Source organism: Oncorhynchus nerka, linkage group LG24 (genome assembly GCF_034236695.1).
Source record: "Oncorhynchus nerka isolate Pitt River linkage group LG24, Oner_Uvic_2.0, whole genome shotgun sequence".
In the NCBI taxonomy this organism is placed as follows: Eukaryota; Metazoa; Chordata; class Actinopteri; order Salmoniformes; family Salmonidae; genus Oncorhynchus; species Oncorhynchus nerka.
The window spans coordinates 26,503,778-26,528,040 of NC_088419.1; the positions used below are offsets into that span (position 1 = coordinate 26,503,778).

The following is a 24,263-nucleotide window of genomic DNA, read 5'->3' on the forward strand; positions in this document are numbered from 1 at the left end:
CCTACGCCCCCTTTCGACCCAAACCGCTAGCCAAACTGCAAACGACTACATTTCCCGACCAATCATGCATAAATCCAGGAAGTCAGATTCCTCAAGCTGGTTGCTTATCGTTGCCAAGTTGCCAACATCAAACAGAATGGCAAATGGGTTCTTTAGATGTTTTGAATGCAATAAGGACGCGCACGAGCTTCGCAAAGGTTACAGTAATGGGATCTTGAAGATAATAATATGTGTGAGTTAACTAGCTGGCCCATATTAATTTCCTGGTTTAGATATTACCTAACTGATGATGCTAGGCTAGCTAGAAATGAAGGGAGCTGTCACTGCCAGCGGTGTAGTTAGCTGGGGTTTTGTTTTTCTATTCAAGTTATTAGCTGACATTTCTGGTTAGAGGTTGGGTCTCTAACCTTATAACAGATTAAACAGTAAACTGTCTAACTAGTTTAGCCATAGAAGCCAGAGAAATGCTTGGTGTGGAGTGCCTGTTTTATCTCTTTCATACACAGACCAAAATTCCACTAATTTACCATGCCTGCATTTTTATAGCAGCCATTTCGTATATCTGAAAGGGGTACGGAGTAAAAAACGTGGAAAATAAAAGCCACCAAAAGACCTCGACATGATTCCTGGATATACCATGTAACCAAAATACAGGTGTCGGGTCTGTGTGAATGGTTCTCTGCTTTTTGCAGGTAAATTCATTAACACTTCCATTGTTTAACACCTCCCAAATTTGAACTGCAAACAGCCCCCATGGTTTAACAACACCCCTCCCAATTTGCCAGGTACCCACTGATATGTAAAAGGATTATACCTGCAATGCAGTGGTAAATAAGGGACTGTTCGAATAGGGGTCATATAAACATGGCCTTATATTTTTTTACAGGTAACATACCACATCTTCTGTCTGAAATGGGTAAATGTCTCTACTTCTTTCAGGAATCCTTCCAAAGGCCTGTGGACAAGTAAATTTAATCTGATCAGTCATTATTCTGATTGGTGCCATTTTATGCTAAACTCAAGCCTTCACACACATTCTGTTCAGCATTACATTGAATGTATGTACAGTAAGACACTCAAATAAAGATTCACCAGAGTCAGATTACAGTGCATGCTTTCAAAAATGGATGAGACTTGATGCACGTTGCGTTGCATTTTCATTTTCTCTGCTGAGAGACACAATACATGATGGTATGTCTTATTGATGGTTTCCTCTATAGATTCACTAGAAGCTGTGTGTGTTTTGCCTGCTGTGTGAGTCCTACCTGAGGTGGTCACAAATGCAGGGATTTGAACAGAACAATGACCCTGCAGACATCATTAGATACACCAAAGAATGGGAATGTTTGGGATGGCAGCTCTTGGTGTATTGCTCATGGAAAAAGCACATTATTACTATAACAACTCATGCACTCATCAACAAACATGCATATGACAATGTTAATATCAAGGTTATAACAATGTTTCCAAGTCTGGTTTAAGTGACAAATTCTGCTTTCTTTTCACAATGATTCCATACAAATGACAGTCTTCTGCTGGTTGGTACTCATTTCATGTTCATTTGTCTACAGAATTGGGTGCGTTCTCTGTCGGAGTGCTGTCCTTCCTTTAACTGGTTTAGATGCTGCTTGGCTAGGACTTTGAACTGAGCTTAATGCTGAAAGCCATACTGCTGTCCAGCTATGGCAACATTCTGCTCATCCCTATAGTCATATGGGAGCATGACTATTCCCCGCTCTGTTTCAGCCTCATCAAACTGTTTGTGCTCACGTCCAACTCTCAGGCTATCAGAGGTACATTAGCCAACTCCTCCCTCAGTGTACCAATTCTCCCATTAGAGTCACTCACATTTAGTGCCATCTCTGTTCCTGTTAATTCAGCGAATGAATTGGATTGAAAAGTTCTCATAACTCATTATTGATACTAGTAAATAACCTACTTCACACATCGAGCCCCATATCTATCTACTTTTCACATCAGTCATGTTTTATTAAAATAGAAACCATCAGCTCACAGGGTAATGATTAGGAGCAGGAGCATTGATGTGCACCAGCAGATGGCAGCTCTTACTCCTAGCTTGAAAATCCATGTTCGAACATGAATTATGTTATTCTCTAGTTACTAAATAGTTATAAATGGTCCCAAAATTGTCCAAAACGAATCCATTCATTCACTAAAACTGCATTACCATTATGCTTTATGTTTTTTCTTCACCCAACAATCAGGCCCCCAAAGCAAGCACTAGTCTCTGTGTGGCCCCTGTGGTTTTTCATAATACACAGGGTAATGGCCCTTGACGTGCTGCTGGTCCAGTTTTTGCATTTCTGCCTGCGGCTATGGAACCCTGACCTCTTCGACAGTTGTGCTACCTTGTTCTGGACCTGCGGTTTCCACCCTTCCCCCCTCTCTCTCTCTCTCTCCCCCTCTCGCTCTCTCTACTGCACATACTGTCTCAACCTCTAAATGCTCGGCTATGGAAAGCCAACTGACATTTACTCATGAGGTGCTGATCTGTTGCACCCTATAACCGCCATGATTATTATTTGACCCTGTTGGTCATCTATGAATGTTTGAACATCTTGAAGAACGATCTGGCTTTAATGGCCATGTACTATATTCTCCACCCGGCACAGCCAGAAGAGGACTGGCCACCCCTCAGAGCCTTGTTCCTCTCAAGGTTTTTTCCTAGGTTCCTGCCTTTCTCAGGAGTTTTTCCTAGACACTGTGCTTCTACATCTGCATTGTTTGCTCTTTGGGTTTTAGGCTGGGTTTCTGTTTAAGCACGTTGTGACAACTGCTGATGTAAAAAGGGCTTTATGAATACATTTGATTGATATTGGATTTCTGTAGAATTCATAGTTTATTGTACTGATGGCAGTATTTCTACAGCAAGTAGGAGATTAACATGATGTGAAGTTGTTCAAAACAAGTACTTTTCCTGCATATTGTCATGTTTGTGTTCTGATCATTTCCTCTCTTCTCCAGTCATTCTATACTGCAGCAGAAGGCTCTCCCCGCTGGCTGTGTGTGTGGGTCTGCTATTGGAGACGTGCATAGCCCAGGCATTTCAGACACTTCCATGGAGCATACCGGACATCCTGCCGTTCCAGTGACCTGTTTCAGGCCGGTCCTAAAGAACACACTGTTACAATGGCGCCTATTATACCCGGGACCAGAGAGCGGTGAGGGGAACTATCAGTGCTGTGTGGAGTGTGCCTAGTCATATAGTCAAACACTGACAAAAACCTCTCTGTTGGTATTGGAGTTAATAAGGATACTGGGCATTCCTGAGGCTATTTGTGAAATACCTACCACCTTAGAAAGGACATATTGAACATATTCTTTAATCTGTGCGATGCCAAAACCCACAGGCTGTGTATAAGCAACAAATATTTTGATATGGAACAGATGAGAGAGAAATCAAACGTATTGCCTTGAATGCCTTATTTCATTGAAGCTGTACAGTAAAAGAGAGCAATACTCTCTTGGTGATGCAGCCTATATGATTAAGTATAGGAGCTGTGGAATAATAAGCATTTGACACACATGTTCACAGAGGGTGGCTTTACAGTACCTTCAGAAAGTATTCACACCCCTTGACTTTTTCCACATTTTCTTGTGTTACAGCCTGAATTTAAAATGGATTAAATTAAGATCTTTTTGTCACTGACCTACACATAATACCTCATAATGTCAAAGTGGAATTAATCAAAAATGAAAATCTGAATATCTAGAGTTAGTAAGTATTCAACCACTTTGTTATGGCAAGCCTAAATAAGTTCAGGACTCTGTGTTCAATAATAGTGTTAAACATGATTTTTGAATGACTACCTCATCTCTGTACCCCACACATACAATTATCTATAAGGTCCCTCAGTCGAGCAGAGAATTTCAAGCACAGATTCAACCACAACGACCAGGGAGGTTTTCCAAAAGAAAGGCACCTATTGGTAGATGGGTAAAAAAATTTAAAAGCACACATTGAATATCTCTTTGAGCATGGTGAAGTTATTAATTACACTTTTGATAGTGTACCAATACACCCAGTCACTACAAGCGTCCTTCCTAACTCAGTTGCCGGAGAGAAAAAAAAGGCTCAGGGATTTCACCATGAATCCAATTGTGACTTTAAAATTGTTACAGGGTTTAATGGCTGTGATATTAGAAAGCTGAGGATGGATCAACAAAATTGTAGCTACTCCACAATACTAACTTAATTGACAGAGTGAAAAGAAGGAAGCCTGAACAGAATACAAATATTCCAAGACATGCATCCTGTTTGCAACAAGGCATTAAAGTAATACTGCAACAAATGTGGCAAAGCAATTCACTTTTTGTCCTGAATAAAAAGTGTTATGTTTGGGACAAATCCAATACAACACATTACAGTGTATCACTCTCCATATTTTCAAGCATAGTGGTGGCTGCATCAGATTATGGGTATGCTTGTAATTGTTAAGGATTGGGGAGTTTTTCAGTATAAAAAATAAATAGAATGGAGCTAAGCACAGGCACATCCTAGGAAAACCTGGTTCTGTCTGCGTTCCACCAGACACTGGGAGATGGCCAAAACTATACTGGAATAGCTTACCAAGAAGACAGTGAATGTTCCCGAGTGGCCGAGTTACAGTTTTGACTTAAATCTGCTTGAAAATCTATGACAAGACCTGAGAATGGTTGTGCTTCTGCAGAGTATTGATTAAGGTGTTTGCATACTTATGTAAATTAAATATTTCTCTATTTAATTTTCAATAAATTAGCAAACATTTCTAAAAACATGTTTTCAGTTTGTCATTATGGTGTATTGTGTGTAAATGACTGAAAAACAAAATACTGGCTGTAACACAACAAAATATGGAAGAAGTCAAGGGGTATACTTTCTGAAGGCAATGTATATGCTAAGGTCCCTTGAGACCTTATTGGTTAAGTAGTGCATACACAGAGCCTTTATATTTTTTCTGACCAAAGCCAGTTGCTTTGTTGGCGTTTCTTAACTGTATGAAGCACACTAATGTCCTCAGAAAATGCTATTATTGTATGCAGACAGAGCCTGAAGTCAGTGTGAATAAAATAATATTTTTGATTACTCACTGTTTTGTCCTTAGAGATTTTTCGAACTGGTCTTATCTTTTGTTTCTCCTTTTTGTACAGTGATCAAATGTTTAATGTTTAATTTTTGTCATTCCTGCCATAACTCGGTTCAGGATTCATGTTGTGCTCACAAGTTGTAACAAGCCTTTACATCGTTGAGTGAACTATGCTTTGAAATGTTTTGTTTGGTATCCTTACAAGGATACCTCAAGTGGATCTGAGCATCTGTCCGTGGATGGTCCAGGATGACAAATAGTCATTGTTTTTAGACTGCTTGCCTTGCAAGCACGTGGAATAAGGGGAGAAAATAGTAAGAGGAGTATCTTGAATGAATAGTGAGAATCAGTACCTTATCCAAACAACAAGGCATGTCAAGTGGATGGAAATGTAAACAACAATGCTAGAACAGAGATTAAACACCACATGTTCCTCGGACACATACTGTACGCTAATGTATCAAGTAAATTGGCGATGTGTATTCTAAAGAGCAGTGGCGGTCACTTACGGGAAATGTGTCATCTCAAATAAATCATCTCTAATGCCTGACGTGCTGACCCAGCCCGGTGCCTTCAAACAGGGGGAATGTGTTATGAAAGGCCTCAGGTGGTCGCGGGTAATTGTAGATCCATGTTTTGAAAGACATTCCACTGCTTGTGAAATCAAACTGGTTTCAACCCCTGTAGTAAGCCCTGGAGACAGGCAGCTGTCTCTGCCTGGCCGGTTCCCCCTTCTCCACTGGGATTCTCTGCCTCTAACCCTATTACAGGGGCTGAGTCATTGGCTTACTGGTGCTCTTTCATGCCGTCCCTAGGAGGGGTGCCTCACTTGAGTGGGTTGAGTCATTGACATGATCTTCCTGTCTGGGTTGGCGCCCCCTCTTGGGTTGTGCCGTGGCAGAGATCTTTGTGGGCTATACTCGGCCTTGTCTCAGGATGGTAAGTTGGTGGTTGAAGGTATCCCTCTAGTGGTGTGGGGGCTGTGCTTTGGCAAAGTGGGTGGGGTTATATCCTTCCTGTTTGGCCCTGTCCGGGGGTATCTTCGGATGGGGCCACAGTGTCTCCTGACCCCTCCTGTCTCAGCCTCCAGTATTTATGCTGCAGTAGTTTATGTGTCGGGGGTGGCTAGGGTCAGTTTGTTCTATCTGGAGTACTTCTCCTGTCTTATCCGGTGTCCTGTGTGAATTGAAGTATGCTCTCTCTAATTCTCTCTTTCTTTCTCTCTCTAGGAGGACCTGAGCCCTAGGACCATGCCTCAGGACTACCTGGCATGATGACTCCTTGCTGTCCCCAGTCCACCTGGCCGTGCTGCTGCTCCAGTTTCAACTGTTCTGCCTGTGGCTATGGAACCCTGACCCGTTCACCGGACGTGCTACCTGTCCCAGACCTGCTGTTTTCAACTCTCTAGAGACAGCAGGAGCGGTAGAGATACTCTAAATGATCGGCTTTGAAAAGCCAACTGACATTTACTCCTGAGGTGCTGACTTGCTGCACCCTCGACAACTACTGTGATTATTATTATTTGACCATGCTGGTCATTTATGAACATTTGAACATCTTGGCCATGTTCTGTTATAATCTCCACCCGGCACAGCCAGAAGAGGACTGGCCACCCCTCATAGCCTGGTTTCTTCCTAGGTTTTGGCCTTTCTAGGGAGGTTTTCCTAGCCACCGTGCTTCTACACCTGCATTGCTTGCTGTTTGGGGTTTTAGGCTGGGTTTCTGTACAGCACTTTGAGATATCAGCTGATGTAAGAAGGGCTATATAAATACATTTGATTTGATTTTAAGCACACATGCTGAAAGTGTTCCAGCAAGCGTGTAGTGAGTGCAGCATTATTCAACCTGGTGTAGTGGTAGATCATGAGCCTGGATAATCAGTTTAGTATAACAAGAATCACATCAGAGCTATTAGAATGTTGAGACCAGTGCATAAATGTGCTGTTAAAGGGAAACAACATTTGAGTCATTGGGACAAAAGATGTCATGAAGAATAGAGAATTTGCAGTTGTAATTCTCTATCTCCGTGAAGGAGATGAAGAAGAGCTCAGTGTAAGCTCATGAGGATAGTGCCAGCCAGGTCCAGGGCTCAGAGAGTAAAAGTCAGACAGGATCACTGAAGGAGGGCTGACTGTTCTGTGCCAAAGCTGGGCTGTAAACTCTCAATCAGCTTTTCAAAACCCTCTGGACAAGTTAACCAAGGTTTCAGACAGCACATCTGTTGACACAATTTCCCATTAATTGCTCAAGCTTTGTGGTGAGCAGTGTGTTTGTGGTCTGTGAATGTTGGCACAGCCCAGTTGTACATAGCCCATTGCTTGTGTTGTAAACTGTCCCACCCCAGCGGCAGAATTACACATACCTTGGATTTGCTTTCAATCAAGATTATGTTAATCTACCACAATCTCTTAAACAGGTGCTCAGCCCAGCACAGAGGCATGTTCACTACAGGCTGCATTCCAAAAGGCAGTGGTGTAAAGTACTTAAGTAAAAATACTTGAAAGTATTACTTAAGTCATTTTTTGGGGTATCTGTACTTTACTTTACTATTTATATTTTTGACAACTTTTACTTTCACTTCACTACATTCCTAAAGAAAATGACCTACTTTCTAGTCCATACATTTTCCTGAAACCCAAAAGTACTTGATACATTTTGAATGCTTAGCAGGACAGGAAAATTGTTTAATTCACACACTTATCAAGAGAACATCCCTGGTCATCCCTACTGCCTCTGATCTGGCGGACTCACTAAACAAAAATGCTTAGTTTGTAAATTATGTCTGACTGTTGGAGCGTGACCCTGGCTATCCGTAACTTTAAAAAATAAGAAATGGTGCTGTCTGGTTTACTTAATATAAGGAATTTGAAATGATTTATACTTTTACTGATACTTAAGATACTTAAGTATATTTGAGCAATTACATTTACTTTTGATACTTAAGTATATTTAAAACCAAATACTTTAAAACTTTTACTCAAGTAGGATTTTACTGGGTGACTTTCACTTTTACTTGAGTCATTTTCAATTAGGGTATCTTTACTTTTACTCAAGTAGGAAAACTGGGTACTTTTTCCACCACTGCCAAAAGGGCACTTCATGCTAGTCAATATTTACCCCTACTTCTCCTTTGAATACAAGTAGCTCATATTGTACTCTAAGGGACACACGCTGGTGTATGAAGTGTGAGTGTGTGAAGAGGGGATTCATTCAGATCTGCCTTAATTTTAGCTGCCCAGCCGGATTGGTTGCTTTATAACGATAGTTGACCGTTGCTCTCTGTCTGTGAGAAGATACAGTAACAGGGTAACTATCTGAGGGTCCACCAGTGTTGATCACATGACTTGTCTACGGAGCCTTGACCTGATAAGAAAACACTTACATAGCCATATTGTGCAATAGCTCTCTACTTCACCTAAACTGCACATTCCAGAACCTTTGCTTCTTAGTTTTCAGTATGAGACAATAACAATGTTACCTTCAGCTGTACATATAAACTCAGCAAAAAAATAAACATCCTCTCACTGTCAACTGCATTTATTTTCAGCAAATGTGTAAATATTTGAATGAACATAACAAGATTCAACAACTGAGGCATAAACTGAACAAGTTCCACAGACATGTGACTAACAAAAATTGAATAATGTGTCCCTGAACAAAGGGGGAGTGAAAATCAAAAGTAACAGTCAGTAACTGGTGTGGCCAACAGCTGCATTAAGTACTGCAGTGCATCTCCTCATGGACTGCACCAGATTTGCCAGTTCTTGCTGTGAGATGTTACCCCACTCTTCCACCAAGGCACCTGCAAGTTCCCAGACATTTCTGGGGGGAATGGCCCTAGCCCTCACACTCTGATCCAACAGGTTCCAGATGTGCTCAATGGGATTGAGATCCGGGCTCTTCACTGGCCATGGCAGAACACTGACATTCCTGTCTTGCAGGAAATCACGCACAGAACGAGCAGTATGGAGCAGTCAGGATGAGCCTGCAGGAAGGGTACCACATGAGGGAGGAGGATGTCTTCCCTGTAAAGCACAGCATTGAGATTGCCTGCAATGACAACAAGCTCAGACCGATGATGCTGTGACACACCGCTCCAGACCATGACGGACCCTCCACCTCCAAATCGATCCCGCTCCAGAGTACAGGCCTCGGTGTAACGCTCATTCCTTCGACGATAAACGCGAATCCGACCATCACCCCTGGTGAGACAGAACCGCGACTCGTCAGTGAAGAGCACTTTTTGCCAGTCCTGTCTGGTCCAGCGATGGTGGGCTTGTGCCCATAGGCGACGTTGTTGCCGGTGATGTCTGGTGAGGACCTGCCTTACAACAGGCCTACAAGCCCTCAGTCCAGCCTCTCTTAGCCTATTGCGGACAGTCTGAGCACTGATGAAGGGATTATGCATTCCTGGTGTAACTCGGGCAGTTGTTGTTCGGATGTACCGATCCTGCGCAGTTGTTGTTACACGTGGTCTGCCACTGCGAGGACGATCAGCTGTCCGTCCTGTCTCCCTGTAGCGCTGTCTTAGGGATCTCACAGTACGGACATTGCTATTTATTGCCCTGGCCACATCTGCAGTCCTCATGCCTCCTTGCATCATGCCTAAGGCACGTTCACGCAGATGAGCAGGGACCCTGGGCATCTTTCTTTTTGTATTTTTCAGACTCAGCAGAAAGGCCTCTTTAGTGTCCTAAGTTTTCATAACTGTGACCTTAATTGCCTACCGTCTGTAAGCGGTTAGTGTCTTAACGACCGTTCCACAGGTGCATGTTCATTAATTGTTTATGGTTCATTGAACAAGCATGGGAAACAGTGTTTAAACTCTCTGCAATGAAGATCTGTGAAGTTATTTGGATTTTTACAAATTATCTTTGAAAGACAGGGTCCTGAAAAAGAGACGCTTCTTTTTTTTCACGAGTTTAGATGTAAATTATATAGGAACGTCAGGGATGCCTCTTTTGAATAAGAGATTAAAATGAACAGCATAAGTTGTAGTGAACAATTCTCCAAAACACAAAGGATGTCTCTATAGCAGCTATAAAACTAAACTATTTAAATTCACTCTCAGGAAGTGCAATGATCTAAAGTTGATCAATACACTTTAAAAGTAGTGAGTGCTGACCCGTAAAGCCAAAGCTAATTTTAGAGCTACACAGTAGACAGTTGTGTTCAGTTGCCTCATTGTATGCGTTCATGCAGGAATAACACAAATCGGAGTATCAAGTCATTTTATTAAATCCATAAGTATAGCTATCACATGAGCATAATAACAAATCTTCCAAAAACAGTAGTATGGTCATTCGCTGAAAAATAACAAACATGAGGAATGGATACAAAATACAGAGTTTTGTATCTGAGGGAACACAATATATTTTTTAAAATCCTCCACAGATTCATAGATGAAATACATATATTATTCCTTTGATGACAGATTCATCTACCTTGACCTTGCCACTAGACTGAAATCAAATGTTTAATTTTCTTGGCTTGAGGCCTATATTGACTCCTTTAGGTCTGTAGATTTGGATTGAGAGGCAACAACTTGAGATGAACTGTGGTACAAGAACACAGCTTTCTGATTGGATGAAATCAAGACAATATCCATCTGGATATTGTCACATGAAAAAGGAACTAATCAGGATGCTCATGTACATTTCATATTTGGATTATTGACACTGGTGAACATAAGGTTTCCTTTTAGGTGGGAATTGAACTAGTAACTGGAGTTACAGTATGCAGTGCACAACATGTTTGCCATGAGACTGTCAAAAAGACATGACCAGGTTGAGAAAAGTGCTGTGAGTTGAAGGGACAGACAACAATAACCAAGGTCTGAGACCAAAAAAGGCACTAAAATGGACATTAAGTATTCTGTTTACAGATTTTCAATTTGCGGCTGGTGGCGGTAATATACATTTACAGTGAAGCTGGAGGTAGAAATTCAAGTACATGATCACTCACATTGAGGCATAGAAGGTACCGTGAACATTCTTTCAACTCCCCATTTTGAAAGCATGCTGTTAATGACCTCCAATCGTCCTCTGATGTGTATATTGTTCAATTGCATTAAATCAGTGAAGAAAACATATTTAACAGATCAACCACCTGTATTACAAAACATTCTTGATATATTGTTCGGAGAGTAAACGGACTAGATGCATCAGGAAGAGCATTGCATTTTACAGTATCTTACCTAAAACCAAATACATTTCAGCAAACGAGCATCAAATATACTCTTTGGTTTTACGTACCAGAAGCACATGAATTGTGGACCAGTTTACACACAAAATTGTCAAAGTTAAAGAATGCATTTCTAGCTTAAATAATTTTGATACGGTCTATGCTATTAAATGTTGAGTGCGCATAGAAACTCAAGATAGGGGTCAGTTGGCCATGGGAGACTAGTCAACATTGCCATATGTGTACTAAATGCATGTCCTAGTGGGGTCAACATACTTTGACTTCGTAATGGGTACCCTGTATTGAGTTAATTGAAAACAAGGTTTATGGAAGCAACTGTACTTAATTCAACAATGCAGACTTCCCAGTCTCATTGAATAACTATTAACTGAAAAGGTATGGAGCCACAGCACAGTATGAAAGGAAGCACAGTCTGGTGTCTGCACACCATAAACAGGGCTTCTGAGAAGCACATGCTTTACTTACCCCTGTTTTTTTAAACCCTTCCAGAAGTAAGCAATTTCCAGCATTTTACACTTTTCTCCCGCCTATGCCACAACACAAACCAGTCACAGCTGCCACTACATGCCATCTAAAAGTTGATTTCCTCCCCTGATTGCAGGGACAGGAATCCCATCCATTTTGTTTATCAAGACTGTCCCGGTGTCTGGGATTTCAATCCTGTAAACTTTGTGAAGATGACAAGGAGCTTGGAAGTACATACTACCCAATCATAGAAAACTCTAAATGTCCATAGTAATAAGGGAAAAAACATTTTATAATAAATAATTAATTTCTGTATATATTTATATGAAAAAAAGTCTGCTGAAAAAGGACTATAAGCCAGCAAAACTCAATGCATGGCACAGTTCTTTATAAAAAAGCGTATTGCCTCAAACGTGTAGAGTCAAGCTGAGGAGCAAACAGCTCAGCTCTTGAGTCACTCAAATGGTGATGTGAAAAGAGTCTTGTAGCCAGGAATCCTTGCTTGTCCCATTTTTGGGAGATGTTGCCTCACTTCCCTCAGGTTGGTCAGTTGGTGTTGTGCTGGTCTCCTGGTAGTATTCATCATCTTCGTCAAAGTAGCCGTTCTCTATCCCATGCCCGGCGCTGAGATCCTGGCAACTGCCTTTGTACTCTTGGATTGACTCATGGAGGGACCAGAGCTGACACAGCAAAGACATATCCTGCTGACGCAATCCCACCTGGAAAGATAAAAATGACCCCAGAATTATTTTAAGACCTCCCAAACAGGTGCTTGATACTATACTTATGCCTAACCGTTAGCAATTAGACAAACGTTGGCGGAGGTGCTTCATGCCTTTAACTATACTTTTTTTCTCTCTCAATTAAGCAGAAATGGGTTCAAATATTAATCCCAACGGAGGATAGGCCTACAGTGAGGCTGAAAAAGTTTGATTTGTAAACTTTCAAAGAGATTGGCAACTGCCAGTGTAAAATTGTTAGTTTACGTGTTAACGCCGACCATAAGAGCTGGGATACTAATTAGACCATGAAGTAATTAACAGTAACGAAGTGATTTCTTGATTCTGTCAAAACAGCTGTTACTCTCATTTCACCTCATAAAGGAACCCCCCACGATTCTGTTTGCGATCATATATTGTTCACCTCCCCTTCACTTCTTACCATTTCTTTTCGGAGGAGTGCTAAAGCCGCATCAAGATTGGCCGGTTTATTTGCAAGCAGATTGTCGGAATTGTTTCGCCCACGGCTAAGGTCGTCTTGGATCATGGTTTTCTTTGCATACATCCTCTCCATCTCTCTCCAAGACCCGCCGCTTGAATTCAGCAAGCCGCTTAGGCTCTTTGGCAGTGGGGGTAGCCCCTCAATGGAGGCCAGTGTTCCGCCCGCTGTGCCATTCGCAGATTTACCGTTCATCGTTAAACTTTTTTTCCCCCTCTCACTCAAACTAATACAGTACTTTCAGTTTTAGTCGTTATAAATCACCACATTCGGGAATGAAAAGCACATCTCCGACAAACAACATGCAACAGTCGTTGACACCAAACAGCAGTAATCTTCTCCTTTCGAGCTCTGACTAACTCGCACTTCCTGTCCCTTTAACACAGTTTGAGGCTGATTGGGCGTTACCCGCAGTGACAGACAGGAAAGGGAGGTTGAATATTCATAACCTAATACCAGTGTTTTTCGTTCGTTCGAGTGACGGTCCTATCTAATCCATGCGGTGTATGCCGCGTTCAAGTACTAGTCGGAACTAGGAAACCTGGAAAAGTACGATTTACAAACTGGTTGTCGTTTCGTGCAGCATTCAACCAGTTAGCAAGTCGGAAATGTCCGAATTTCCTAGTTCAGACTAGCGCATGAACGCGGCATTATTCCTGAAGTAAATAACAGCTCTACATTAAGTGGAATAATTTATTATGAAGACAGTTATAATGAACCAAATAGCCATCATTCACCATTTTATAAAATTATAGTTCTCAAGCTTATTTTCTTTAGGATAAAGGAACACTTGAAAAGAAACAAACTTGACATGTGCAACATGAATACCATTGACTGAGAATAGTACAACAGGCATTACTGAGTGTGGGTGAGGTCATCATGACAAGTATGTGTCTGCAGAACAAAGGTGTCAGTATGAAGGACAGATGGTGGGCTTTCCATCCATGGTCCTTCTTCACTAACAACAGACCCTCAACAAAGAGATGAAGCCCAACCCACAGAGGCACATAGGACCTAAAAAATGGCAGATGTAATTGAAAAAGCAAGGTCTCAACAACTGACATGCGTCATTTTAAATGTGAAAAACTAAAGAATGCATGTATTCCCTCAGTTAAAACATATTATTTTATATGAATTGGCATTGCATCAATATGAGTTGAAATGAACTCAAAATTAGTTTTTAAATTGTGTAGTCAAGACAAGGACAGTTAGTGACTACCCCATACAGCCTTCATAATCAACATGAGTGCTGGTGCCTTTTCACTGCACTCAAGCTGAAAGGATTGTCAGTTTACCCCTGAGGAAACATTAAATACAGGCTAGAGATAACAGGGTGCAACTAATTTTAGCGCTGCTCTTTTGTCTGTTTTCTTCCTAAAATCCATAATATGCTACTTATTTGTCATTGTGCTAATTGTCTGGGTTGTTCTCAGTATCTTGCAGGTCAGGAGGAGCAGAAGTTGTGACACAGCTGCCGGTCTTATTGTTGGTCTGACTCCTTGAACTCTGCTGCCCTCCTCTCTTCTATGACATTTAGCTCACCCCACTGCCCCTGCACTTTCCTTCCCTAAATAACATATTCCTTGGTTTTATTTTAGGATAAACATTCCTCGATGCATGTGAGACCACAGACTCAAATTGTACTCTACTTGAAAAGAGCACTATCGGTATTAAATTGCACAATAAGTTTGTCTTTACGGAAACTGACATTGCTCTCTTAGTTACGTCCTCATGAAACCATCCTGCACTCTTTGAATGTGAATCAACAGACATTTCTCATCGGTGGTCAACACCCTTGGGGAGGCAGGAAATCTATTCAAAAGCATCTGAGCATGTATGGGTGTTGAAGTATATGTGTCCGAGAATTATGTCATTTTTAAGTCAATTGAATTAGTTTAGTGATATGATGAAAGGGTACTTGAGACTCTTATTGATTTCCATTAGTCTACCATTGTAGTCGGACATTGAGGAGGACTATGAAAAGGCACATTCAGCCAGATGATACTTAGGGTATTGTAAGAACATTTTATTATTTAAATAAAATTCATACCAGTGAATAGCAAGCATGTGTGAAATGTTATAATACCAGATCAGCATACCAGACAGACATATTCCAAATTCAAGACCGCAGCAACTATATAAATTGCCTATGTCATAGCAATATTGCCTTGAGCCATCAAGTAGAAATGGTACCAATTAAATCAATTCTTCCTAAGAGAGGACATTTCCAACGCTAAAACATTTGGATAGTTTGAGTTAGAATTTCACAATTGAACAATGGGCTACAAGACATAGTAGATGCAAGCAAAAGTCAAACTGGAAAACTTCAAACCTGTATCTCTTACATCAGTCCTACATGAGATAGAAAGTACATTTAAACTTATAAGCAAAATCGGCTTTGAATTCAAGGAAACAAACTCTAAAACTTCACCTATGCTGAGACTTGTTAAAAGTTTTGCAATATAAAATGGTTGCTGGGCTTTCAGCTCACGTTTCCGTTCTCATGAGAGACAGGAATCTAAATGTGCATTGATTATTGACTCTTGCACCTTGGCTTGGCATACTGGGCCGCTGACGGTCACATTAAGGCTTGCAGAGCTGGCAGTGCTGTTCTGAACTGCAGAAGGGGCTGCTTTGTCCTCCGTTGTACACCTAGACGTTGATGGTTAAAGATGTGAGCAGAAGTTTAGTCTTCCCAAGGCCTCTTCCTAGAAACTGGAATGTTGACTCTACTAGGATTTTCAGGGCCTTCGAAATAGTTGGAATGGTAAGGCTCGGGGGACCCAGGTTTTGATGCGGCCGGGACACCAGAGAAATGGCTGTCTGGTATCTGAGGAAATGGCAGTTTTTGGCTGGTTTCCCAAAGTTCAAACCACCCACAGATGAAGATGCCCTTTTGGTCTCAGCTGCTGGTTTTGAGACCGTGGAGGTACTAGCACTAGCTGCAGTTCCAGACTTCCAGCCACTGGCATTAACAAGGCCTTGGACAAAACTTTGTTTGGTCTTTAAAGCATCTGAGGAGTCACTATGTGGCTTGGTCACAGTGCTGTTGGGTTTGTAAACCCTAGCAGGTGAACCATTGATGATTAAAAATGCCTTGGTTTTGCTGACATTTTTGGTGGTTTCTGTCCTCTGAAGGAACCATGGGCTCCCCCTGCTATGTAGGTTGTGGTGCTCCCCTTCTTCTGTGGGATAATCAGACCTGGCCGTTCAGGTGAGTTGATTCCTTTAGCTGTTGCCTGAGGTGTAGGAGACAGTACAGGTCTGGGAGACACAGGAGTATTGAGAGGTTTTGTGGGACTGTTGACAAGAGGTTTTTGAGTTGATGATGGTGGCTGTGAACTCCCTCCAAGCAAAAAACCTTTGTCACTGAATGGAATGATATTCCTTATATCCTGTAATCCAGAGCCTGAGACCAAAACATAGGGTTCATAGATTCACGAAGACACATTCACAAAGCCATATTTTGAATTGCAAATAATATTATTGCTCTCAGCACTCATTAAAAGATTAAAAGACATCTATTACCTGCAGTAGATGTGCTGGAAGCTTTGCACTTGCTTGTGGGCTTGTCTGTAGGCTTCCTGTCTTTGCTGGTGTCTGACTTGCCTTGGCTGTTGTCTGTCTTTTTTACTTTCTTTCCATAACCCTCTGGCTACTTGACCTTTGTATAGGTGCCCCCACAGGAGCATAGGTGATCCCCCCACAATGTGTCTTGGGCTGAGGGGGCACGGTTCATTACCCTCTTCACATATCCAAAGTAGGGCTTACGAGTCTGACAGGGCCCATCACACCGTCATCAGTGCGGACGGTAGAGATCCACTTCATCATGGAAAGTGTGATAGACCTGGTGGAACACAGTTGATTCAGAGACATATTAACACAAAGTACACTGACAGTTGACATTGATGGGACACCCAGCATAACTTACTGCGATTTCAGTTCCAGCGGCTTGGTTGATTCTTTCCATGTGCTTGCAGAACTCAGGTCCATGCCCATCACGACCTCTGTTGTTCTAAGTCACGAAGAGCAGTGCATGGATTATCTCATGCAGAAGTGTCTGGAATAACAGGTTATTTCCACGTTATGTTATACTGAAGAAATTACATCAGCTACGTTGCTTACGTTATACAGTTGAAGTCGGAAGTTTACATAGACCTTAGCCAACTACATTTAAACTCAGTTTTCACAATTCTTGACATTTAATCATAGTAAAAATTCCCTGTCTTAGGTCAGTTAGGATCACCACCTTATTTTAAGAATGTGAAATGTCAGAATAATAGTAGAGAGAATTATTTATTTCAGCTTTTATTTCTTCCATCACATTCCCAGTGGGTCAGAAGTTCACATACACTCAATTAGTATTTGGTAGCATTGCCTTTAAATTGTTTAACTTGGGTCAAACATTTCGGGTAGCCTTCCACAAGCTTCCCACAATAAGTTGAGTGAATTTTGGCTCATTCACCCTGACAGAGCTGGTGTAACTGAGTCAGGTTTCTAGGCCTCCTTATTGTCACATGCTTTTTCCGTTATGCCCACACATTGTCTATAGGATTGAGTCAGGGCTTTGTGATGGCCACTCCAATACCTTGACTTTGTTGTCCTTAAGCCATTTTGCAACAACTTTGTAAGTATGCTTGGGGTCATTGTCCATTTGGAAGACCCATTTGCGACCAAGCTTTACATTCCTGACTGATGTCTTGAGATGTTGCTTCTATATATCCATATAATTTTTCTACCTCATGATGCCATCTATTTTGTGAAGTGCACCAGTCCCTCCTGCAGCAAAGCACCCCCACAACATGATGCTGCCACCCCCGTGCTTCACGGTTGGGATGGTGTTCTTCGGCTTGCAAGCCTCCCCCTTTTTCCTCCAAACATAACAATGGTCATTATGGCCAAATAGTTAAATTTTTGTTTCATCAGACCAGAGGACATTTCTCCAAAAAGTACGATCTTTGTCCCCATGTGCAGTTGCAAACTGTAGTCTGGCTTTTATATTGTGTTTTTGGAGCAGTGGCTTCTTCCTTGCTGAGTGGCCTTTCAGGTTATGTCAATATAGGACTCAATATTTAGTATGAATATAGATAATTTTGTACCTGTTTCTACCAGCATCTTCACAAGGTCCTTTGCTGTTGTTCTTGGTTTGATATGCACTTTTCGCACCAAAGTACGTTCATCTCTAGGAGACAGAACGCGTCTGTCTGTACTATTGTTTGTACAGTTGAATGTGGTACCTTCAAGTGTTTGGAAACTGCTCCCAAGGACGAAGCAGACTTGTGGAGGTCTACAATTTTGTTCTGAGGTCTTGGGTGATTTCTCTTCATTTCCCCATGAAGTCAAGCAAAGGGAGGTACACCTCCAATTGACAAATGATGTCAATTAGATTATCAGCTTCTAAAGCCATGACATAATTTTCGGGAATTTTCCAAGCTGTTTAAAGGCACAGTCAACTTAGTGTATGTAAACTTCCGACCCACTGGAACTGTGATATAGTGAATTAGAAGTGAAATAATCTTTCTATAAACAATTGTTGGAAAAAATTACTTGAGTCATGCACAAAGTAGAAGTCCTAACCAACTTGCCAAAACTATAGTTTGTTAACAATAAATTTGTGGAGGTTGAAAAACAAGTTTTAATGACTCCAACCTAAGTGTATATAAACTTCCGACTTCAACTGTATTTTATACAATTGACATCAATCTGAAAAGGTTCAGGTTGGTTAGTCAAAGTACCTGTGCAAAATCCCAAAGGGGTCTAAGTTTCAGTAAAGGCTCACTGAGTCGAATAAAACACAGTCCACCTCTTCCTTCGTAAGAACACACACCTGCATACCTACAATTGAAGATTGTATAAAGAGACAGGTATTGAATAATGGAAAATTAACCACAGGAAAACAATCACATGGACCAGTTATAGCCATGACAGCCAACGTTCCCACATGCTTTAAATTCTGATAGTTGATGGGCAGCCATTAATCTAATGTATGAGATATAATCATAGACACATTTATCATATCAGATGGTTGATATAACACTGTGAATCGTTCAGACTTACAGTATCATTCAGGGGCTCCATTTGACTTCTACACCACTGAGCTTTCCCCCGAAGAACGTGTCATCGAACTCCAGAAGCATTGCCCTCACATCTGGACTTGGGTCAAGATGGACATAAATAGGGAATGACATCGTTGCTGCTAGACTCAACTTTCATTTTTTTGCTGGTTTGGCCATAGTTATCATCAGTTGGTGTGTATGAGGATGCCTCGAAGTCAAACTGCTCCTGCAGCTGAATGGCAAGCACAACATCTTTGTCCATGTTCAACTAGCTAGCTACTGGTGTTGAAAAGATAATTCAAGTTAGATGGATAGCTACAATGAACAAAAATTAACACAACATGCAACCATTTCAAAGATTTTACAGAGTTAGAGTTCATATAAGGAAATCATTCAATTGAAATAAATTAACTAGGCCCTAATCTATGGATTTCACATGACTGGGAATACAGATATGCATATGTTGGTCACAGATACCTTTAAAAAAAGAGTTGGGGGTGTGGATCAGAAAACCAGTCCGTACCTGGTATTGACCACCATTTGCATCATGCAGTGCGAAACATCTCTTTCGCATAGAGTTGATCAGGCTGTTGATTGTGGCCTGTGGAATGTTGTCCCACTCCTCTTCAATGGCTGTGTGAAGTTGCTGGATATTATATCGATTTTTTTAAACCTTTATTTAACTAGGCAACTTCTTATTTACAACAATAACTTCTTATTTACAACGACGGCCTACCCCGGCCAAACCTGGACGATGCTGGGCCAATTGTGCTCCGCCCTATCCCAATCACGGCCGGATGTGATACAGCCTGGAATCGAACCAGGTACTGTAGTGACGCCTCTTGTACTGAGATGCAGTGTCTTAGACCGCTGCACCACTCGGGAGCCCAGTTGACATATTGTTGGGAATTGGGACACGCTGTGGTACATGTCGATCCAGAGCATCCTAAACATGCTCAACGGGTGACATGTCTGTTAAGTACGCAGAACATGGAAGAACTGGGACATTTTCAGCTTCCCGGAATTGTGTACAGATCCTTGCAACATGGGGCAGTGCATTATTATGCTGAAACATGAGGTACTGGCGTAAGATGAATGGCAAGACAATGGGCTTCAGGAGCTTGTCATGGTATCTCATTCAAATTGCCATAGATAAAATGCAATTGTGTTCGTTGTCTGTAGCTAATGCCTGCCCATACCATAACCCCACCACCACGGGGCACTCTTGTTCACAATGTTGACATCAACAAACTGCTTGCCCACACAACCCCATACACGTGGTCTGTGGTTGTGAGACCGGTTGGAAGTACTTCCAAAATCTCTAAAACGAAATTGGAGGCGTCTTATGGTAGACAAATGTACATTCAATTATCTGGCAACAGCTCTGGTGGACATTCCTCTGGTCAGCATGCCAAATGCATGCTTCCTCAAAAGTTGAGACGTCTGTGGTATTGTGATGTGTGACAAAACAGCACATTTTAGAGTTGTCCCCAGCACGAGGTGCACCTGTGTAATGATCATGTTTAATTAGCTTCTTGATATGCCACACCTGTCAGGTAGATGGATTATATTGGCAAAAGATAAATGCTCACTATCAGGAATGTAAACAAATTTGTGCACAAAATTCACATTTTTGTGCGTGTGGAAAATGTCGGGGATCTTTTTATTTCCGCTCATGAAACATGAGACCAACACTTTACATGTTGCGTTTATATTTTTGTTCAGTATAGTAGAGCTTGATTGGTAGTACTGACTAAAATATCGTTGACCTATATAACTAGCTAGCTAGATAACGTTAGCGAGCTAATGAATGCGCTTTACTTTACCAACACTCAGATGACTGTCATCGTGGTCTGATAAATATTATTGTTATCTACGTAAGCTTACCTCAATATCCAGTTTAAGTTAAATATAGATTAATGTTGGTGATTTTTAGGTAGATAACAGCACAAACTACATAAAATTCTCGCTTGTTCAAAATATGTGTAATTTCAGTCTATGGTGCTTTTGGGAATTCTGGGATACGTTGTCCTCCACTGAGATTTCACTAGTTACCACAGCCACAAAGTCAAAATGGCTATATATATATTATTTTTTACAGACATTCATTTCATTTAGGGTTAGGCATAAAGTTAGCAGTGTGGCTGAGGTTATGGTTAGGTTTAAAAATCACATTTCAAGAAAAATAAATTGTAGAAATAGGCGGAGTTTATGACTTTGTGGCTGAAGTAACCTAGTGATGACACTCTACAGTAGCCCTCGCGAATAAATGTTGTCCAACTAAACATTTACTCGGGATTTTGCGTAACACTTAACACTGAAATAAAATAATAATGGTTACACCTGATCTTACAACCTTCTGTCTGCCTTCCATCTTTAACGACATGTATTTCGATTGTTAGAGTGGTCACTCGATTATCTTGCCATCATAATCGAAAGTCTTTGACCATAATACACATTTTGTTGGCCACCTAGTCACCGGACGTCTCGTGACGTTTTGGGTGTTAACCTATTTCCATCTTCCTGACTGTTAGCACTGTGCAGCTAAAATTTAAAAAAATAACAAACTGGTCAGCAGTCGTTCTCACCTATTTCTGTATATTATTATTGTTCTAGCACATGTTTGTAATCTGAAGAATATACCTTAAAACGTTGGAGATGACAGACCAGGCGAACAAACTGCGCAAGCAATTGGAATCAGCTAATTTCGACCCCCAAAATTATGTCAAGCATCTCTCACAACAGTCTGATGGCGACAGAGATTTGCAGGAACATCGTCAAAAAATACAGACCCTAGCAGATGAAACGGCTCAAAACCTGAAGAAAAATGTCTACAAGAATTACAGACAGTTCATCGAAACTGCCAAAGAGATTTCGTACCTGGAGAGTGAGATGTACCAACTGAGTCATATTTTGACAGAGCAGAAGAGTATCATGGAGAGTATTACCCAGTCTTTGCTCTCAACAGATAAGGATGAAACGGCAAAGGAGATGCTGGCAGCATTCCCTAAAGACACAGAGGAAGTGAAACAGAGAACACTGACTACACTGCTTGAGAAAGTAGAGGGGTGCAAAAACATTATGGACACCCCAGGCAGGTATTTAGTGTACAATGGCGACCTGGTTGAATATGATGTGGACAACATGGCACAACTTCAAAAAGTGCATGCCTTCCTGATGAATGATTGCCTTCTTATTGCCACCTGGTTAGCGAATCGCCACGGTACAGTGAAGTACAAATACAATGCACTGTATGATCTGGAGAGCTTTGCAATCGTCAACGTGAAAGACCACCCCCCAATGAAGGACATGTTCAAAATCCTGATGTTCCCCGAAAGCCGCATATTTCAGGCAGAGAACAGCAAGATTAAAAAGGAGTGGCTGGAGATCCTCGATGAGACAAAGAAAAATAAAGTGACGAAGGAAAAACATAAGACGGAAGAGGTAGAGTTGCCCAATTCACCTGTGAGACCAGAGGTCTTGGTCTCGACCAACCCTTTTGATGACGAAGAGACCAACCCTTTTGACTCAGAGGAGGCAGTGGATCTGGGATTGGAGTGGATCCAGGAGCTTCCCGAGGACCTGGACGTGTGCATTGCCCAACGGGACTTTGAAGGTGCCGTGGACCTCCTGGACAAGCTGAACGAGTACCTGAAGGACCAGCCTGTCAATATGAGGGTGAAGGAGCTCAGGGTGAAGGTGGATGAGCGTGTCCGACAGCTGACGGAGGTGCTGGTGTTTGAGCTCTCTCCTGACCGTTCCCTCCGTGGGGGACCCAAAGCGACCCGTCGGGCAGTGTCTCAGTTAATCCGGCTGGGGCAGTCCACCAAGGCCTGTGAGCTCTTCCTGAAGAACCGAGCCGCTGCTGTGCAGACCGCCATCCGCCAGCTGCGCATTGAGGGGGCTACTCTGCTCTACATACACAAGCTCTGCAACATCTTCTTCACTAGCCTGCTGGAGACGGCCAAAGAGTTTGAGATGGACTTTGCCGGTAACACAGGCTGCTATTCTGCATTTGTGGTCTGGTCGCGCTCATCCATGAAGACGTTTGTGGATGCCTTCAGTGGGCAGGTGTTTGACAGCAAGGAGAGCCTCTCCACTGCTGCTGAGTGTGTCAAGGTGGCCAAGGAGCACTGCAAGCAGCTCAGTGAAATTGGCCTGGACCTCACCTTCACGTTGCAGTCCCTCCTGGTGAAAGACATCAAGGCAGCCCTGCAGAGCTACAAGGAGATCATCATTGAGGCCACCAAGCACCGAAACTCTGAGGAGATGTGGAGGAAGATGAACCTGATGACTCCAGAGGCTCTGACCAAGCTGAAGGAGGAAATGCGCAGCTGTGGCATGAGCAGCTTCAATCAGTATACAGGAGATGACTGCTGGGTCAACCTCAGCTACACCATCGTGGCCTTCACCAAACAGATGATGGTTTTCCTGGAGGAGGGGCTGAAGCTCTACTTCCCAGAGTTGCACATGGTCCTGCTGGAGAGCTTGAGGGAGATCATCCTTGTGGCTGTGCAGCATGTCGATTACAGCCTGCGGTGTGAACAGGAGGCAGAGAAGAAAGCCTTCATTCTCCAAAATGCCTCCTTCCTGCACGATACTGTCCTCCCTGTGGTGGAAAAGAGGTTTGAGGAAGGAGTGGGGAAACCTGCTAAGCAATTACAGGACTTGAGAAAAAGTGCACGGCACATTCGTGTCAATCCTGATAGCACTATGTCTCAGGTCTAGTGTGTGGATGATAACCTGTTGTGAACAGCACTTTTTGTTGTATTGATGCCACTGTTGAACTTCAAATCTTTGGCCAGAACTGATGAAATCTGTATTCTGCTATATCATATTGGCTATTCCGTGATGATTCTTTCTGTTGAATGTGATGTTGAAGACAATGACATCGATATAGTTTGTGGTTTTAGAATTTCACTAATTTTTCCTGTGCTTGATGATATAGCATTATGAATAGTAGGCTAACTGGAATAAGATGACTGATTCATAAAGCCATGTATTAACTTAATGCAGTTAGGAATGTTATTGATTTGTATGAATGCGCCTCTGAAAATCGCTATGGTATCCCAAAAATTATCTTTCAAAATAAAAAGTGTATGCATTATAACAATTTTGTCCAATTAATGAAAAACTATTTGTTAATATACTGTTTGATTAACTTTCTGCAAGACCATGGAAATTCTAAGGATTACTGAACCAAATGGTGAAAAAGGATGTTGACCCTACGATT

At 41.9% G+C, this 24,263-nt stretch overlaps 2 protein-coding genes, 1 long non-coding RNA gene and 1 pseudogene across 3 annotated transcripts; 2 read left to right on the plus strand and 2 right to left on the minus strand.

Moving 5' to 3' along the window:
• The first annotated feature begins 63 nt into the window (after window positions 1–63).
• LOC115107744 (uncharacterized) lies at window positions 64–8,618 on the plus strand. The gene is made up of 3 exons (XR_003860259.2): window positions 64–232; window positions 2,986–3,182; window positions 6,317–8,618. It is a non-coding gene; the product is annotated as an uncharacterized LOC115107744 (long non-coding RNA).
• Window positions 8,619–10,304: 1,686 nt separating this feature from the next.
• fam89a (family with sequence similarity 89 member A) lies at window positions 10,305–13,352 on the minus strand. The gene is made up of 2 exons (XM_029630861.2): window positions 12,918–13,352; window positions 10,305–12,475 (listed from the first exon to the last, which is right to left on the minus strand). The coding sequence occupies exons 1-2, from the start codon at window positions 13,167–13,169 to the stop codon at window positions 12,215–12,217; spliced, it is 513 nt and encodes a 170-aa protein (XP_029486721.2). The 5' UTR covers window positions 13,170–13,352; the 3' UTR covers window positions 10,305–12,214.
• A 1,627-nt stretch (window positions 13,353–14,979) lies between these two features.
• On the minus strand, window positions 14,980–21,058 carry LOC115107745 (DNA-dependent metalloprotease SPRTN-like; annotated as a pseudogene).
• A 467-nt stretch (window positions 21,059–21,525) lies between these two features.
• On the plus strand, window positions 21,526–24,143 carry LOC115107746 (exocyst complex component 8-like). The gene has a single exon (XM_029631355.2). It carries the CDS (start codon window positions 21,689–21,691, stop codon window positions 23,756–23,758), a length of 2,070 nt encoding a protein of 689 aa, XP_029487215.1. The 5' UTR covers window positions 21,526–21,688; the 3' UTR covers window positions 23,759–24,143.
• The last annotated feature ends 120 nt before the right edge of the window (window positions 24,144–24,263 follow it).

Coding starts and splice junctions, on each gene's coding strand:
- fam89a (XM_029630861.2), bottom strand. CDS start 13,169: ATGAACGGTAAATCTGCGAATGGCACAGCGGGCGGAACACTGGCCTCC. Junction 12,476..12,917: donor CACTCCTCCGAAAAGAAATG/GTAAGAAGTGAA, acceptor TTATCTTTCCAG/GTGGGATTGCGTCAGCAGGA.
- LOC115107746 (XM_029631355.2), top strand. CDS start 21,689: ATGACAGACCAGGCGAACAAACTGCGCAAGCAATTGGAATCAGCTAAT.